We start from the raw sequence: 17,266 nt of genomic DNA, 5'->3' as shown, positions 1-17,266 counted from the left end.
ATCACTGTTTTATTGATTGATGGTAATGTTTGCATAAATCGTTAATCATTATCGTTGTATTCTGTGATTGTACTGTGTGAGTAAAACGTTACAAGTAACGTGATTTTAATGTTTTAATAAAATGTTACAAATCCTTGTCCTATTGTGTGATTATAATGTTTAAATAAAACGTTACAGATAGTTTTATTGTGTTAATAAAACGTTAAACATCATCGTTTTTTGTGTGATTATATTGTGTGAATAAAACGTTACAAATCACCGTTTCATTGTGTGATAGTAGTACGTTAATAAAACGTAACTAATCATCGTTTTATTGCGTTATTGTAATGTGTGAATAAAACGTGTGTGATCGTAATGTCTGAATTAAACCTTACACATTATCGTTTTATTGTGTGATTGTAATGTTTGAATGAAAAAGTACAAATAAACGTTTTATTTCTTGATTGTAGTGTGTGTATTAAAACGTTCCAAATCATCGTTTTATTGTGTTATTGTAATGTTAAATAACACGACAAATAATCGTTTTATTGCGTGATTGTAATGTTTGAAATAAACGTTACGAATAATTGTTTTATTGTGTGATTGTAATGTTCAAATAAAACGTTACAAATATCGTTTTATTGTGTCATTTTAATATGTGAATCAAGCGTTACAAATCATCGTTTTACTACGTGATTGTAATGTTTGAATAAAACGTTAAAAATCACCGTTTTATTGTGTGATTGTAACGTTTGAATAAAACATTACCAATCATCGTTTTATTGCACGATTGAAATAAGTGAACAAAACGTTACAAATCATCGTTTTTTGTGTGATTGTAATATCTGAATCGTAACAAATCACGTATTGTCTGAAACCTAACAATTGATCGTTTTGATAAGTGGTTGAATGTGTGAATACAACGTTACAAATCATAATGTTATTGTGTAATTGTTATATTGTAATAAAAAGTTGCAAATAATCGTTTTATTACGTGATTGTAACGTATGAATAAAACATTAGAAATCATCGTTCTATTGCTTGATTTTTATGTGTGAGGCAAACGTTACAAATTATCGTTATATTGTGTCATTGTAATATGCGAATAAAACGTTACAAATCCTCGTTTTATTGCGTGATGGTAATGTTTGAGAAAACGTTACAAATCACCGTTTTATTGTGTGATTGTAACTTTGGAATAGAACGTTACAAATCCCCATTTTATTATGTGATTGTAATGTGTAAATAAAACGTTACAAATCATTGTTTAATTACGTGATTGAAATATTTTATTAAAACGTTAAAATTCATGGTGGAATTGTTTGATTATAATGTTTAAATAGAACGTTACAAATAATCGTTTTATTGTGTGATTGTAATGTCTGAATAAAACGTTACACATCACTGTTTTATTGCGTGATTATAATGTTTTAATAAAACGTTACCAATCATCGTCTTATTGTGTGATTATTATATTTAAATAAAACTTTTAAAATCATCGTTTTTTATTGCGTTATTTTAATGTTTAAATAAAACTTTTAAAATCATCGTTTTTTATTGCGTTATTTTAATGTTTAAATAAAACGTTAAAAATCATTGTTTTATCGCGTGATGGTAATGTGTGAATAAAACTTTACAAATCATCGTTTTATTGTCTGATTATACCTATTTACCATTCCTCCTCACGGGACAGAGTTAGACCAGGGTCGTTGTTTAACGTGGAGAAAAGGTACAAAAATAAAAATTGTCTCAGTCGTGAAGGACTGCTCCTCCACCGAGAGAGAATAAAAAATTGAAGTGCAACATTTGAAGAACAGATACTACACTTTGTTCTTGTCTGATTGTAATGTTCGAATAAAACGTTACAAATCATCGTTTTATTGTGTGATGGTAATGTTTGAATAAAACGTTACAAATCGTTTTATTGTGTGATTGTACTGTTTGAATAAAACGTTACAAATCCTAGTTTTATTGTAATGCGTGAATGAAACGTTACAAATCATCGTTTTCTGATGTGATTGTAATGTTTGCATAAAATCATCCTTAGTTTTATTATGTGATTGTAATGTGTGAATAAAACGGTATAAATCATCCTTAGTTACAAATAATCGTTTTATGATGTGATTGGAATGTGTGAATAAGACGTTACAAATAATCATTTTATTGTTTTTTTTTTTTTTTTTTACACAGTGATCACCACTTATAAAGGCCAGGAAGCCACTCAGGGATAAGGGTTATTGCAAGTACATTACGTTAGTATGGAGATTTGATGCAGTGTTTACTTAAGGGGGCGGTTCATTAGGAATTTGTTAACGTTGGACTTGAAGACATCCAAGTTATAGTCCGGTGAGAAGCAGGCAGACAGAACAGAGTTCCACAGGCGTGCAGTTCTAAGAAAGAAGCTTTGTTCATGGAATCCACGTTTTGATTTAGGCACAGATAAAGAGTGGGGGAAATTTTTCACAGTGGATTCAGCTAGACGGGTGTTTTTCGTGAAAGATTGGCGAGGGGGGACCAGAGATTGGAGTTCAGGCGAGCACCTGCCATGGACATAACGATAAAACAAGGATAGGCTCGCAACGTCTCTTCTGTGGGAGAGAAGTTGCAGGGAAGAGAAAAAGACATCTCCTACGATGCTACGAAGCCTATTTTGAACTCTAGCAAGGCAGGACAAGTCCTTTCTAGCAGCTCCTGCCCAGATGTGGCAACAGTATTCCATCCTTGGACGTACTTGGCTTTTATATAGATAGAGAATTGCATCAGTAGTGAGATATCTTCTGGAGCGGTAGAAGGATCCCACCATCTTTTCAGCGACCTTGGCAACAGACTTGATGTACATGTTCCATTTCAGATCAGGAGTAAAGGTCAAACCCAGAAGCTTGTCACAACACGGGGCCTCACCCAGACGAGAGCCATCCATCACAATTGATGCCAGATGGGGATCAGAGCGTAAATGATGTAAGGATAGGAGTTATGTTTTGGATGCATTAAAGGTAACCAGCCACGTCTTCCCCCACTGAACCACGCGCTCGAGATCAGAGGAGAGAGAATCAGAGAGAACTTTGTCATTTACAGCCTTTGATGTTTTGCCGTAGACGGTCGTGTCATCAGCATAGATGTCAACGAATGATTTAAGTATGTGTTTAGGGAGGTCATTGATGTAGATCAGGAAGAGAGTTGGGCCCATGATTGACCCCTGAGGGACTCCAGCATTTATATTGCAGGCCTCCGATTTTTGTCCATCTACCACTACTCTTATGAGCATATCGGAGAGAAATGATTTAATGACTGAGAAAACATTTCCAGTTATACCGTAGCTGGAAATCTTGTGAAGTAGACCCTTATACCATACCTTGTCGAAGGCCTTTGATATGTCAAAAGCAATTGCCCTAGAAAGGAAGCCTTTGTAAAGAGATTCACTAATCCTGTGGGATATAACCGTCAGCACATCTGCGGTAGATCTTGCAGAGCGGAAACCATATTGTGTGTCACTAAGAAGGTTGTTCCTGCTAAGGTGGTTGACTATTTCTCTATCAGAGAGGCGGTAGCACTCTCTATATAGGGATGGCCCGTACACGCCTATATACGTCTACAAAACAAAACTATCCAAATCTCAACTAAAATCAACTTATAATTTTCAAAAAGCACATATTCTTACAGAGAAGCGTCTTACGAATCCAGCGAGTGTCAGAACGTCGGTTAAAATGTCAAAAGAGAGCAAAAAAAAAAAAGGTACAAAAATGGCCAATTGTTCTTCTTGCTTCTTTCTTCTTCTGCTTTCTTCTTTCTTTTGAGACGATGTATCTCGGTGTACGAACGGTCTCTGACAACAGTTCAAGCATCGATCGACTACTCTTTACACGGAGAAGTGCAGTGACCCATCGCTTTTTAGCTAACTCCATAATTAAATAAGATTACGTGTAATAACAAGTTTTAAACACTATATACCCAATGTAGACAGACCACTTCGAACACGGAACTTCTCTCAAAAGGGACAGCTCCAAATAATACACCGGATGCTCACAGACGTTCCAGTTTGCCAGTGGCCTATATTTCTTGGACGCTGAATATTTGAGGTGAACGTTAAGGTTTTTTCTTTAAACAGTAACCCACCAGCGTTAATGAAACCACGAAATCTTTATCTCAGTTGATCAAAATTGTTATAAAAGTAACCTATCAGCAAGTACGACGTCAAAAAACAATGTTATAAAAACAAATAATTCTTCAGATTTTGGACTGTAAAATATGTACAAAATGTCAATGCTGTGACCAGGATTCGAACCTAGGTTAGCACGGCCACAACGTGGGGTCCTAACCTCTAGACGATCACGGCTAACACTGACGTCTGTCGCTCTTGGCAGAAAGACACATGACTACTGTCAAACTATTGAAAAATAAGGAGGAAACTTGAAATTCTCACGCATGCGCAAAAATACACTATAGCAACCATTGTTAAATGCAGCTGAATCTCTTCGCTCGCTAAGAAAAGTACATCAGACCAGTTCTTCTAAGAACTCACCAAACGCCAAAGGAAATAAATTAAATTAACCGCAAAAGAAACTGCAATAAAGACATCTTCTAAGAACTCACTGGAAGCTGACCAAAAAGAATCAAAATCCAATCCCTAGCCACAAAAATAACTAGATATTGTGGCTACTATACACAATCTACTAATAAAAACAAGTAAGTTTTCTAAAATAAACTACAATAAATTAACCAAGTAACCTCACACTGTCACTGATTAGGACTTGATATAAAGATAACAACTACACTATTGGTGTATATACCGTTCCACACTTTAACTATTGGTGACGGGGCATTATCTCAATTCTACGAGAGTTGTCTTGCTATAAGATAAGTGATATTATAGTAAGATACACATAAGTGTTATATGTTTACATTTAATAAAAAATGCCAAAGTCAGCACGTACTAAAAAAGCTCAGAGAAATATAGACTATGAAAAAAACAAAGTCAAGGTATTATCCGAGCAAAAAGAATACTATCAGAAAAATGCTGAAATAATAAAAATTAAGTATCATGCAAATCCTGAGGCAAAAAAGGCTGCCTCACGTGCTGACTCAAAAGCACGGTATAACAGGGATCCCGAGGGGAAAAAACTGCCTCACGTGCTCTTTATAACAAAGAACCAGAAAAAAAGAAGGCTGCCTCACGTGCTGGCTCAAAAGCACGGTATAACAGGGATTCTGAGGAGAAAAAACCTGCCTCACGTGCTCTTTATAACAAAGAACCAGAAAAAAGAAGGCTGCCTCACGTGCTCTTTATAACAAAGAACCAGAAAAAAAGAAGGCTGCCTCACGTGCTGACTCAAAAGTACGGTATAACAGGGATCCCAAGGGTAAAAAAGCTGCCTCATGCACAAACTATTATAAATATAAATATCAAAAACTGCCAAATCTTTGCCAAAACGCCAAAGAATGAACCAAGAAAAATTTAATAGTGAAGGTATGAACATTTTAGAACTTTATAATACTCTAACTGTTTTATCAGAGAGGCGGTAGCACTCTCTATGTAATATAGAACCGATGGAGGACCAAGAGGCAACTCCTAAGGCCCAAAACCCAAAGACCTAAAACCCAGCAGGAAGCGACCTGCTACTAATGGAGGCGGCAATGAGCCGCCTCCTAAAAAAGACAATACTATCATGAATGTAAGTTTAAAAATAAGACTGTAAGTAAAAATACTAATTAACAAAAATAAAAAAGCATTGGAAATGCAATAGGATATAGGGATGGTATGCCAAAAAGTATACAAACAAGATAGCTATGAATGGCTAGGCACATGGAAATAGAATTGCATCCAAAGTATAGCCCTATAGCTTTTTACAACCGTAATGATGGCACGGAATGAAGATTGGAGAAAAGCTATAGGGCTATACTTTGGATGTAATTCTATTTCCATGTGCCTAGCCATTCATAGCTATCTTGTTTGTATACTTTTTGGCATACCATTTAATATGGATTCCAGCAACTTACTCATAACACACAGGAGACTTATTGGTCTGTACTGAAAGGGAGATGACTTATCACCTGAATTCTTAAATACAGGGCAAACTGATGAGGTTTTCCAGGGAGTCGAAAAGCACTTCTCCTTAAGGCAGCGCTTAAATAGTTTCGTAAGTATGGAAGCGAGTTCTGATTGAAGCTTTTTTAACACTATAATTGGGATGCCATCAGGGCCAGTTGTTTTACTGGAATCAAGGTTCTTGATTATCTTGGCGACCTCATGCACGGATATTTGTATGTTACCTAGCTTGTTCTGTGTTATAGGAGAAAATATGGGGAGTTGATGGCCTTCTTCGCATAGGGTAGAATTAGCTGCAAAGTTCTTTGCAAATAGTTTGGCCTTGTCTGACGCTGACGAGATGACCTCTGGTCCATTGATAATGGTTGGGATAGAACGCACACTTCTGTTCAGGATCCTATTTGTTATTTGCCAAAACTGGTGGGAACTGATCAGCTACCTTGGATTTAACAGACTGGGCATATAGCTCTCTTGCATTTTTTATTACTCTTTTACAGTGGTTGCTGGCGTTCCTGAAAGCAGCTTTAGTCTCAGTGCATGTATTACGTTGATAGCTATGGAAAAAGTGATTTCTGTGCGCGATAGCAGCAGCACATTCTGGGGAGAACCATGGCTGACTGTTAGGTTTTTGTTGGAATTTTTTAGATGGTATGAATTGTAGGATGGTCTATGCCTACAATTAACCATCCGGTAAGATGTGATACTATACAGGACACTTCCTTTTTAAACATGGAGTGCAGAGGTACATCATATATGAATGTACGGAAGCTATCCCAGTCAGCCATAGAGTATCGGTATACAGTACGGTGGAGGGGTACGTCTGGGGACTTATTACATTTCGTTTTTATCTTAACTGATACGACGGAGTGGTCGGAGGATCCTAGAGCAGAATGAACGAAACATGAACATAGCTCAGGGGAAGTTGAGAGAAAAAGGTCTAGGAGGCTTGCATATTGACCGGGTGTATCGGGCACACGGGTGGGTCCGCGAACAATCTGAGTGAGGTCATAAGCAATGGCAAAATCATAACAAAACCTCCCCTCATCGTCTGTCTTATTTGAATGGGTCAGCCATTCCACGTTATGGAAGTTGAAGTCACCACAGATGTGGATGTTAGCAGACAGTATGTGGTCTATTTTCTCAGATATACTCTTAAAGATAGTAACTCCGCTGTTGTGGGGCCGATAGAGGGCAACTATAAATGCAGTGGTGTTAGCAAGTGCAACCCTGAAGCACATATAGGGTAAATTAGGATCTTCTCTAGAGATTCCCTGCAACACGGGAAGCCATCCTTAATGTAGGCACATATTCCATGGCCATGGCGATCTTGGGGGTCAGATTTAGCTGTTAAGTTAGAATATCCGTTAATTATGAACTCATATAGGGAAGTGGTCGGTCCTATTCCAGTTTCACTTAGAAATAATATGTTCGGTGTGTGATTGTAATGTTTGAAAAAACGTTACAAATAATCGGTTTATTGCGTGATTGTAATGTTTGAATAAAACGTTACAAATCATCGTTTATTATGTGATTGTAATGTGTGAATAAAACGTTACAAATCTTCGTTTTATTGTTTGATTGTAATGTGTTAATAAAACGTTAAAATCAGCGTTTTATTGTGTGCTTGAAACGTTTGCGTAAAACGTTACAAATCATTGTTTTTTCTGTTATTGTAATATTTGAATACAACGTTAAAGATCATCGTTTTATTGCGTGATTGTAATGTGCGAATACAACGTTACAAATACTCGTTTTATTGTGTGATTGTAATGTGTGAATAAATGGCTCCAAATAATCGTTTTATTGTATGATTGTAACGTTTGAATTATACGTTACAAATCATCCTTATATTGTGTTATTGTAATGTTTGAAATCATAATGTTATTGTGTGATTGTTATATTGTAATAAAAAGTTACAAATAATCGTCTTATTGCGTGATTGTAACGTTTAAATAAAACGTTAGAAATCATAGTTTTATCCTTTTATTGTAATGTTTAAATAAAACGTTACATCCTTTAATTGGGAGATTGTAATGTGTGAATCAAACTTAACAAATCATCGTTTTATTGAATGATTTTAATGTGTGAATAAAACGTTACAAATCATCGTTTTAATGTGTGATGTTAATGTGTGAATAAAACGTCACAAATCTTCGTGTTATTGCGTGATTGTAATGTGTGAGTTAGACATTACAAATAATCGTTTTATTGTATTGTGTCAATAAAACGTTATGTGTTATTGTATTATGTGTCAATAAAACGTTACAAATTATCGTTGTAGGGTGTGGATGTAATGTTTGAATAAACGTTACAAATCATCGTTTCATTGTGTGATTATTATGTGTGAATAAAACGTTACCACCAATGGTTATTAATGTGTGAATAAAACGTAAAAAATCAGCGTTTTATTGTGTTATTGTTACGTTAGCATAAAACGTTACAAATCATCGTTTGTTTGTGTTATTCTTATGTTTGAATCAGACGTTAAAAAATCATCGTATTATTGCGTGATTTTAATGTCTGTATAAAACGTTTCAAATCTTTGTTTTATTGCGTGATGGTAATGTGCGAATAAAACGTTACAAATCGTCGTTTTATTGTGCGATTGTAATATTTAAATAAAATCTTACAAATCATAGTTTCATTGTGTGATTGTAATGTGTTAATAAAACGTTACAAATCATCGTTTTTGTGCGATTTTAATGTTTGAATAATACATTACAAATCATCGTTTTATTGTGTGATTTTAATATGTTCATAATACGTTTTATGTCGTGATGGTAATATTTGAATAAAACGTTACAAATCATCGTTAGAATGAAGCGTTATAAATCATATTTTTGTGATTGCAATGTGTGAATGAAACGCTATAAACCATCGTTTTATTGCGTGATTGTAATGTTCGGAGAAAACCTTACACATCATAGTTATTGCGTGATCGTAATGTTTGAATAACATGTTAATAATAATCGTTTTATTGTGTGATTTTAATTTTTGAATAAAACTTTACAAATCATTTTTTATTGTATGATTGCAACGTTTGAATAAAACGTTACAAATCATCGTTTTATTGTGTGATTGTCATGTGGGAATAAAACGCTACAAATCATCGTTTTATTGTGTGATTGTAATGTGTGAATCAAACGTTACAAATCATCGGTGTATTGCGTGCTTGTAATGTTTGAATGAACCGTTACAAATCATCGTTTTATTGCGTGATTGTAATGTTTGAATAAAACGTGTGTGATTGTAATGTCTGAATAAAACATTACAAATCATCGTTTTATTGCGGCTGGTAATGTTTGAATAAAACGTTACAAATCATCATTTTATTGCATGATTTTGATGTTTGAGTAAAACGTTACAAATCAGCATTTTATTGTGTAATTGTAATGTGTGAATAAAATGGTAAAGTAATAGTTTATTGTGTTATTTAATGTTTGAATAAAACGTTACAAATCATCGTTTTTTGTCTGATTGTAATAGTTGAATCAAACGTTACAAATCATCGTTTTATTGTGTGATTGTATCGTGGGGAAATGATATGTTACAAATCATTGCTTTATTGTTTTATTGTAATGTGTGAATGAAATGTTACAAATCATCGTTTTATTGTGTGATTGTAATGTTTGAATAAAACGCTAGAGGTCATTGTTTTATTGTTTGAACGACGTAATTACGTTGGACCTTGTGTGCTCATTATATCACCGAAGTTAAGCGAGGGTGATTCCAGGTATTACAAGATGAATGACCATTTAGGAATAGTAGACGCTGTGTGTATGCTGGTAAGCACACGTTGAATATCTCAGGAAAATGAACACCCTTACCTAATATTTGTCAATCTAATGCGGACTCTGTTGGATTAAACAAGGATGTTTAGCTAAGATTAAACAGACAGTGTCACGGCACCGGATAATAAATACATTTCTTTTGTAGATTTATTTGTATTCATGCCGAGTTAATTTCTTTTGAATCAACTTAACAACTTCGTCAACAAACATCTTCAATTAAAGGTCGAATATAAAAGCTACTAAAGGCGTGATCTTGACTGATTTGGGAATCATGATAAATCATGATATTAAAGTTCTTGATAAGGTTGATAAACGTGCAACTACTTTTTTTGCTTTTTTAATCCACTTTCGCGGCCGCCAACTGCAACTATGCCTATATTGCCTTACAAGCGCAAGCCCGATTAACAACTAGAATAGGTTCCACCATCAACACTCGAAGGTATAGGGCGATGAAAAAAAATCCATTCAAGGAATCGTAAATAAAATTCAAAAATTTTTCTGCAATTCAAAAATTTTTTAATAAACTAAGTCTATGTCTTGTCGACCGAGTTTCGACTATTCATATCCAACAATCTTTGTTTTATCACCATAAACAATGATAAGCACACTAAGATACGAAATACAAAATCATCAATAATTCTATAACATATTTCTCTTTATTTGGGCTGTGATGGAGTTCTTCATCTCAGAAGGAGACATTATCTTTAAGACAGCAATAAGAATTGGAGTTGTTAAGATCCGATCAGGATCACCGGTCCTACTAAACGAGCATCAAAGTGTCATCTCATATAATTATAACAAACATTTTTCAGCATTCATGTCTAAAATCTATTAGACATGCCAAGCATTTACCAAAGTTTATTTTTATCTAATTGAGTTTATTGCGGAAAGGGTTGTGGATGTTATTAATGATTCCATGGATTGTATTTTGGGAGGGTTTTCCGTACAGAGGAATAAGATATAATTTTGTTTTGAAAATCTGGATATTCAACTTACCTTTCCGGATCGAACGTATCAGGATCTGGCCAGAATTTAGGGTCGTTATGTACAGAAGTGACAGGAATAGTGATGTTCATGCCTGCCGGAAATTTAACACCGTTTATGGTACAATCGTTTCTGACTTCTCGGTTGATTCTATAAAAATCCATGGGAAAAATGACATCAGCATATCAGTTTATAATATAAACGAGAGATATGTGTTTTATGTAATCACCAGCATGGATACTCGAGGTTTTCCGGAAAAGCAATAATTACGATTATAGCAACATCGAATTTAAGTTAGTTCTTACCAAGTTTTATCATTTTAAGTTCTTGAAAGAACAAAGTTAGTTAAATTCCTCCGTTTAAAAAATCAACTGATAATTACGAAATTGTAGAAATATAAACCATCGTCATCTCATTCTTTATTTGTTCATCTCTGATTGCTCTAAGGCATTCATTCCGCAAATTTATCGAATATAAGTCAAGTATAAATAGAAAAAAGTTTACAGAAGTTAGAAATAATCGCAAAGTGGAGTAATAGCAGCCAACAGAAGGCATCGAAATAACCAGAAAACGCATTGGATCGTAGAAATTAGGAACTTGAGATTTCTGGAAAAGTTGTTCGGTAAATAATAAAAAATTCCTCCACTATCCAACAACCATTATTTTTTTTTTGCACAGCAACCGAGAAAGTTGACTCACCCGCCCGGTCGTTTGCCTCTAACTCCACTTTTGACCCAACAAATCTCTCCCTCCCAAAGTTCCATTTGCGAACAGAAACTACACTCGATAATCTGAAAATTACCCTTTCTTATATTCGTTATATCATAAAATACCTAGATATCATATTCTTTATATCATAAAATACCTAGATATCATATTCGTGATATCATAAAATACCTAGATATCATATTCGTGATATCATAAAATACCTAGATATCATATTCGTGATATCATAAAATACCTAGATATCATATTCGTGATATCATAAAATACCTAGATATCATATTCGTGATATCATAAAATACCTAGATATCATATTCTTTATATCATAAAATACCTAGATATCATATTCGTGATATCATAAAATACCTAGATATCATATTCGTTATATCATAAAATACCCACATATCATATTGGTGATATCATAAAATACCTAGATTTCATATTCGTGATATCATAAAATACCTAGATATCATATTCGTGATATCATAAAATACCTAGATATCATATTCTTTATATCATAAAATACCTAGATATCATATTCGTGATATCATAAAATACCTAGATATCATATTCGTGATATCATAAAATACCCACATATCATATTGGTGATATCATAAAATACCTAGATATCATATTGGTGATATCATAAAATACCTAGATATCATATTCGTGATATCATAAAATAACCACATATCATATTGGTGATATCATAAAATACCCACATATCATATTGGTGATATCATAAAATACCTAGATACGGTGATAATGTTACAAAAATACTTGAGCTTGACTCTGTTCCCTCCAAACTCTAAGCCTTTCCAAATCTTGCTTTCCTAACTGCTGAAAAATTGCTTCTGATATACCAGTTTTCAAGCCCCACTAGTATCTTTCCTCTTTTCGCCAAAAGTTTTTAGCCCTTAATTAATCAAGCACTATTCTTCCACCTTATAACTACTAAACATTTTTCCGACCGAGACTATGGATTTATACAAGCCTGTTTTATTAGGTATATTACAGGACAGAACAGTAGTTCTTGATATATTTAAAGCTTTTCACAGGGCTTGGCACGTAGTTCTTTTCATGGAGATGAAATAATACGATATTAATGGACGAATACTTAACATACTCAAATCCTCGTTAAACAATAAAAACATTTAGATTATCCTCAATGGTCATACGTCTGAACAACATGATATAAATACGGGTGTGCTACAGGGGTCGATTCTTGAACGTTTATTATTCCTTATATTTATAATCGACCTCCTGAGAAAATAGTTATTGCGATGTGTATATTTGCTGATGACATCACGTTCTATAACAGACACAAGAAGAAAAAGAACGTACACATATCTGAAGAAATGGCTGAAACCTTAGAGAATGGCGCCCAGTCTAAACATTAAAGACATTGTCTAGGTTGCTGCAAAGGAAGTGGGCTCCTTCTACCGTGCTAGAAAACTACTCGCACCTGATAGTATCGTATATCTTTGCAAAGTCAGCATTTACCCATGCATGAAGTATTGTTGAATATGTAGCGGATGGCGTCGATAACGACAGAGTAAGTATGAATGAAGATCAAGATTAAAGAGCAAGTTTACCAAGTACATTTAAAAAGACATTTAAAAGGATAACGTTAAAAAGAAGAACGTAAGGATCGAGTAACATAAATACACATAAGGTGTTTCATTTAACTATAGAAAGCGAAAATATAAGAGAGCGTTTTGTGTACACGCGTATATGTGAGTAGGAAATGATCCTGCGTATATATTCTTGTGCATAAATTTGTTTTATTGCACTTAAGTCGCAGTTCTCAGAAATCAAGGTGCCCATTACCTGGGTCAAACAATTGAGCTCTACATGATATACATAAATATTCGAATGTTCATTAAAGATATCTCTTAAACACTGAGTCGGTAAAGAAATTGACAACATAAATTTCCTTCTCTCAATTAGTTATTTTCATGTTGTAGTATAACTTTTGTTTTGGTCTCTTGTTCTTACTGGATTCCAGGACAAGAATTCATCTAGTCTGGTGGAGTATCCAGCTTCGTGGTGCTAATTGAGGAAACATCACTTGGAGGAGGTGCACCATTCCTTATAAAAGCTAATGCAAGTTAGCCATAGAAAGATCTTATTTGGGCAGAGAATACTATGTGATTTTGAATATTTAGGGTTTACTTCTAGGGAAAAGTATCCTCATCCCTTAGTTTAGTTATTCCAACCGAGAGACCTTTTAAGATTCTAACCATCCCTTTAAGTCTAATTGTTTGTATTTCTCTTGCACTTGGTTAACCGGTTATATTCGCCAAATATTTTTTAAAATTCTTTTTCATTAGCTCGGTTGCTCCTATAATTACTTGAATGATGGATATCTTAAGATTCCAGTTTCTTTTCATGATAAGTCATTGGTATTTTGTTATTTTTCCACTCTCTACTCTTCTAAGGCTAACATCATTAGAGACGCTTACTTCAACTAGGGTTGCAACTTTCTCTCTCTTGTCCCATATCACTATGTCAGACTTAATAGCTCCATTTTCTATCTTTTTTATTTTCTTCTTTAGAAGATTGTAACGTTGGGTATGGAGCAGCACAAACCAGCTGCCAACATTGACCTGCTTTTTATTAAAATCAACCGAGAGCTATTTTTAGTATCCTCGTTGTTCCCTTAAGTGCAATTGCCTGGATCTCTTTTGCACTTGGTTCACCAGGAATATTAGTTTGGTAGGACTTCAGGTTCTTCTTCATAAGTCCTGTGACACCTATAATAACTGGTTTGATTGATATCTGTCTAAGATTCGAGTTTTTTTTTTCATATCATATATGAGCCCTTGATATTCGGTCTGTTTCTCTCTTTAAGCTCTGTTCAGACCTCTATCATTAGGGACACTCACTTCAACTAAGGTTGCAACTCTCTCTGACTTATTCCATTTAACTATGTCATGTTTCACAGCAGCATTTTCAAGGCAGGTGGCAATAGGGATTACATGGTCGTAATGTATGTTATATAAGTCATTTCCAACTGTCTTTCAGGTTGATGTTCCCTAGATTTGCTGCTACATTGGATGTTTTTTTACAGATGGTCCAGTGGATGTACTTACATACTCCATCATGTCTCGTAAAAGGACCTTGCAACTTGATACTAGATGACTCACATTTTCCAATTCCGTGTGGCAGAATCTACATTTGTTGTCATTAGTGAGACCTGCCATCTTCTTGGTTGCATTGGTCATCAATCTCTGCTCTTCAGCAGCCATTATAACCCTTTTGAGCCAGTCAAGGAACCTTCTTTGTATATGTATTCCTGAGACAGTTATCTCAGAAAATACTTTGCACACTGACATTGGTCCCACTCTATAACATTCCTCTTTTGGAAGGTCTCTGTATATTTCTGCCGACTCTTTCTTGCTATTTCTGTAGCAGGCTTGTTTAGTATTTCAGCCACATCTGTGAGACAGCACTGACCAAAATGCTTGGCCAGCTGGGTGACTGATGTTGTTCTGCTGACTCTTGTGTCTTGATGTTCATATACCATTGAGAGGTGGGGTTCTGAGAGCTTCTCAGATAGTGGCCTGTGCTTACTATTGTTGCCCTATGTTGGTGGTTGATCTCTGAGAGCCCTAGTCCTCCTTTTTCCCTGGGCAAATAGTCTTGGTAGACACTGATTTCTATATATGATTTTATGAAGCGTTAGTAACTTCCGTGTTTTGACATTTAGCCGGTTGATGTATTTTTGTGGCCAGTCAATGATACCAAAAATATATGCTATTACTGGCATGGAAAGCTGGCTGACGGCAATAATTTTATTTTTATTTGTAAGCTGTGTTTTGCAGATCTTCCTCACACGGCGTATATACTCTTTGCCTATCTTCTCCCTTATCTGGGCATGTTGTATGTTGTCATTTTCCTCAATGCCAACGTATTTATAAGGCTCGTACTTTTCTAGATCCTTACAATTTCAGTCAGGGACGCCATCGAGATCCAAGCAAGAAAGTAAACCATCTACTCTTCATGGATGATCTTAAAATGTATGCCAGCTCTGACACGGATCTGCACCAGCTTCTGCTGGTAGTACATACCTTCTCCAATGAGATACGAATGAAGTTTGGTCTGAATAAATGTGCCAAGTGTACACTCAGAGCTGGGAAGAAGACCTACACAGAAAATATACAGCTTATTTATTTCTGTGTGCGGGATCACTAAAGTCCCATAAAATATGCATTGAATGTTCATTGCGTATGCGATATTACGTTAAGTATACACATGTATTCTCTAATATCTTAAAACGGAGGTGTTGCCTTGTCAAGGTGTGTGCATATAGTGTCTCACTACATGGACGGTTCGAATGGAAATATAGAAAATATAGAAAAAGACGGAACAGGAAGTAGAACGCCGTCTGTCGGCTAAAACGGGAATCACGACAAGAGCAGGTGAGATATTTGTATGTGTGTATGTGCGATCTATGTAAAAGCTTCCCTGTCAGAAGACAACTGCTCATAAATCTATCACTAGTATCTAACTCTTAAACAGGTACTACACTATCACACAAACTCCAATGTTACATCCCTATGCCGGTTTGACAAGTATTTAACGGAATGTGATTTAACGAACGCCTTCGACTAATGTGAAAAGTAGCAAAATCCCACCTATTCATTGTGCAGATTCCTAGAAGTTGGAAAGCCTTCTACTCTAATAGTTTCTTTCCATGAACTGCTAGACTTTAGAGTTCTCTTGCGGTTTCCTGCTTCTCACACTGTACTGATATGCAGAAGTTCAAATGTAATGCGCTTAACATCCTACATAGTGCCTCTATAGATATTGTCCTAAATAGTTGCCTCCTTACCTCCAAGTGGAACTGTGCTGTGTTTTGGGTAAATAAGAGAAAAATACAATTACCCCCGAAAACGATTATGAAAACATCTTTACCTCTGACCCTCGAGCCGAAGAAAAAGGCAAAAAGTAAAAGACTTACATCGTGGCCACCGGGTATTTCCTCATCGTCTCTGATAAACACATATCCAAGTAAGTCAACTTCTGAATGTTGTCATAATCTGGCGGATCCTAAGGAACATACATTTATAGAGAAATTCAAATTCTTACAAATAATTAAATAATAGCAGGGTTACGAGACATTGCCCGGGAGCGACTTCAAACAAAATAAAAGAGGTTACAAAATGTAACATTTTAGTCAATTTTAGAGCTCTCCGGGATCGCGAGCACTTCTTTCATTGTCTACCACTCACTCCTACATTCATTAAAATACACAGATTGGTGAATGTTACTTAAGAGAGTAGGACGTGGACAGTTGGTTTACTTTTGGTAGCCTCATACCTCTCGCTTCTCTATATTTGGTCCTTTATTTCCCACATTCCATGATTGATGTTTCTGACAAATAGTGGAAGAATTACTGTTTCGTAGATTACAATCTATCAACCTCACATTTATTTTTTTTATTTTTATTATTATCAACTTTTATATAAATATGACTTTTCTCATATTTTGAAGTTTTCAATTTATGTGCTAACAAGTAAAATTATGGATTGCCTATAGATATTATCTTGATATTTTTTTCCTCTGAGGAAAAGAGTCATTCTTTGAAACTTGTATTCATTGTCGAATAATAAATTGCTGTGAATTCTAATTTACAGAGGTTAATTGATTTTCTTATATATATATATATATATATATATATATATATATATATATATATATATATATATATATATATATATATATATATATTTGTATATAT

At 34.8% G+C, this 17,266-nt stretch overlaps 1 protein-coding gene across 6 annotated transcripts in view; it reads right to left on the bottom strand.

Annotated features, from left to right (window-relative positions):
* LOC145299803 (cytochrome P450 3A24-like) overlaps positions 1-17,266 on the bottom strand; it is a 139,581-nt gene that overhangs the window by 15,122 nt on the left and 107,193 nt on the right. For all 6 annotated transcript variants that reach the window (XM_080144435.1, XM_080144437.1, XM_080144438.1 and 3 more), the window contains 2 exons: positions 16,487-16,575; positions 10,810-10,947 (listed from right to left, as the gene is read on the bottom strand). In XM_080144435.1, coding sequence (XP_080000561.1) covers positions 10,810-10,947; positions 16,487-16,575 — 227 coding nt within the window. The remainder of the gene's footprint in view (positions 1-10,809; positions 10,948-16,486; positions 16,576-17,266) is intronic.

The sequence above is a fragment of the Euprymna scolopes genome, chromosome 2 (genome assembly GCF_053919585.1).
Source record: "Euprymna scolopes isolate OS-2025 chromosome 2, ASM5391958v1, whole genome shotgun sequence".
In the NCBI taxonomy this organism is placed as follows: Eukaryota; Metazoa; Mollusca; class Cephalopoda; order Sepiida; family Sepiolidae; genus Euprymna; species Euprymna scolopes.
Note: the sequence above shows the minus strand (reverse complement) of the source record. Positions and strands in the feature narration are given on the sequence as shown.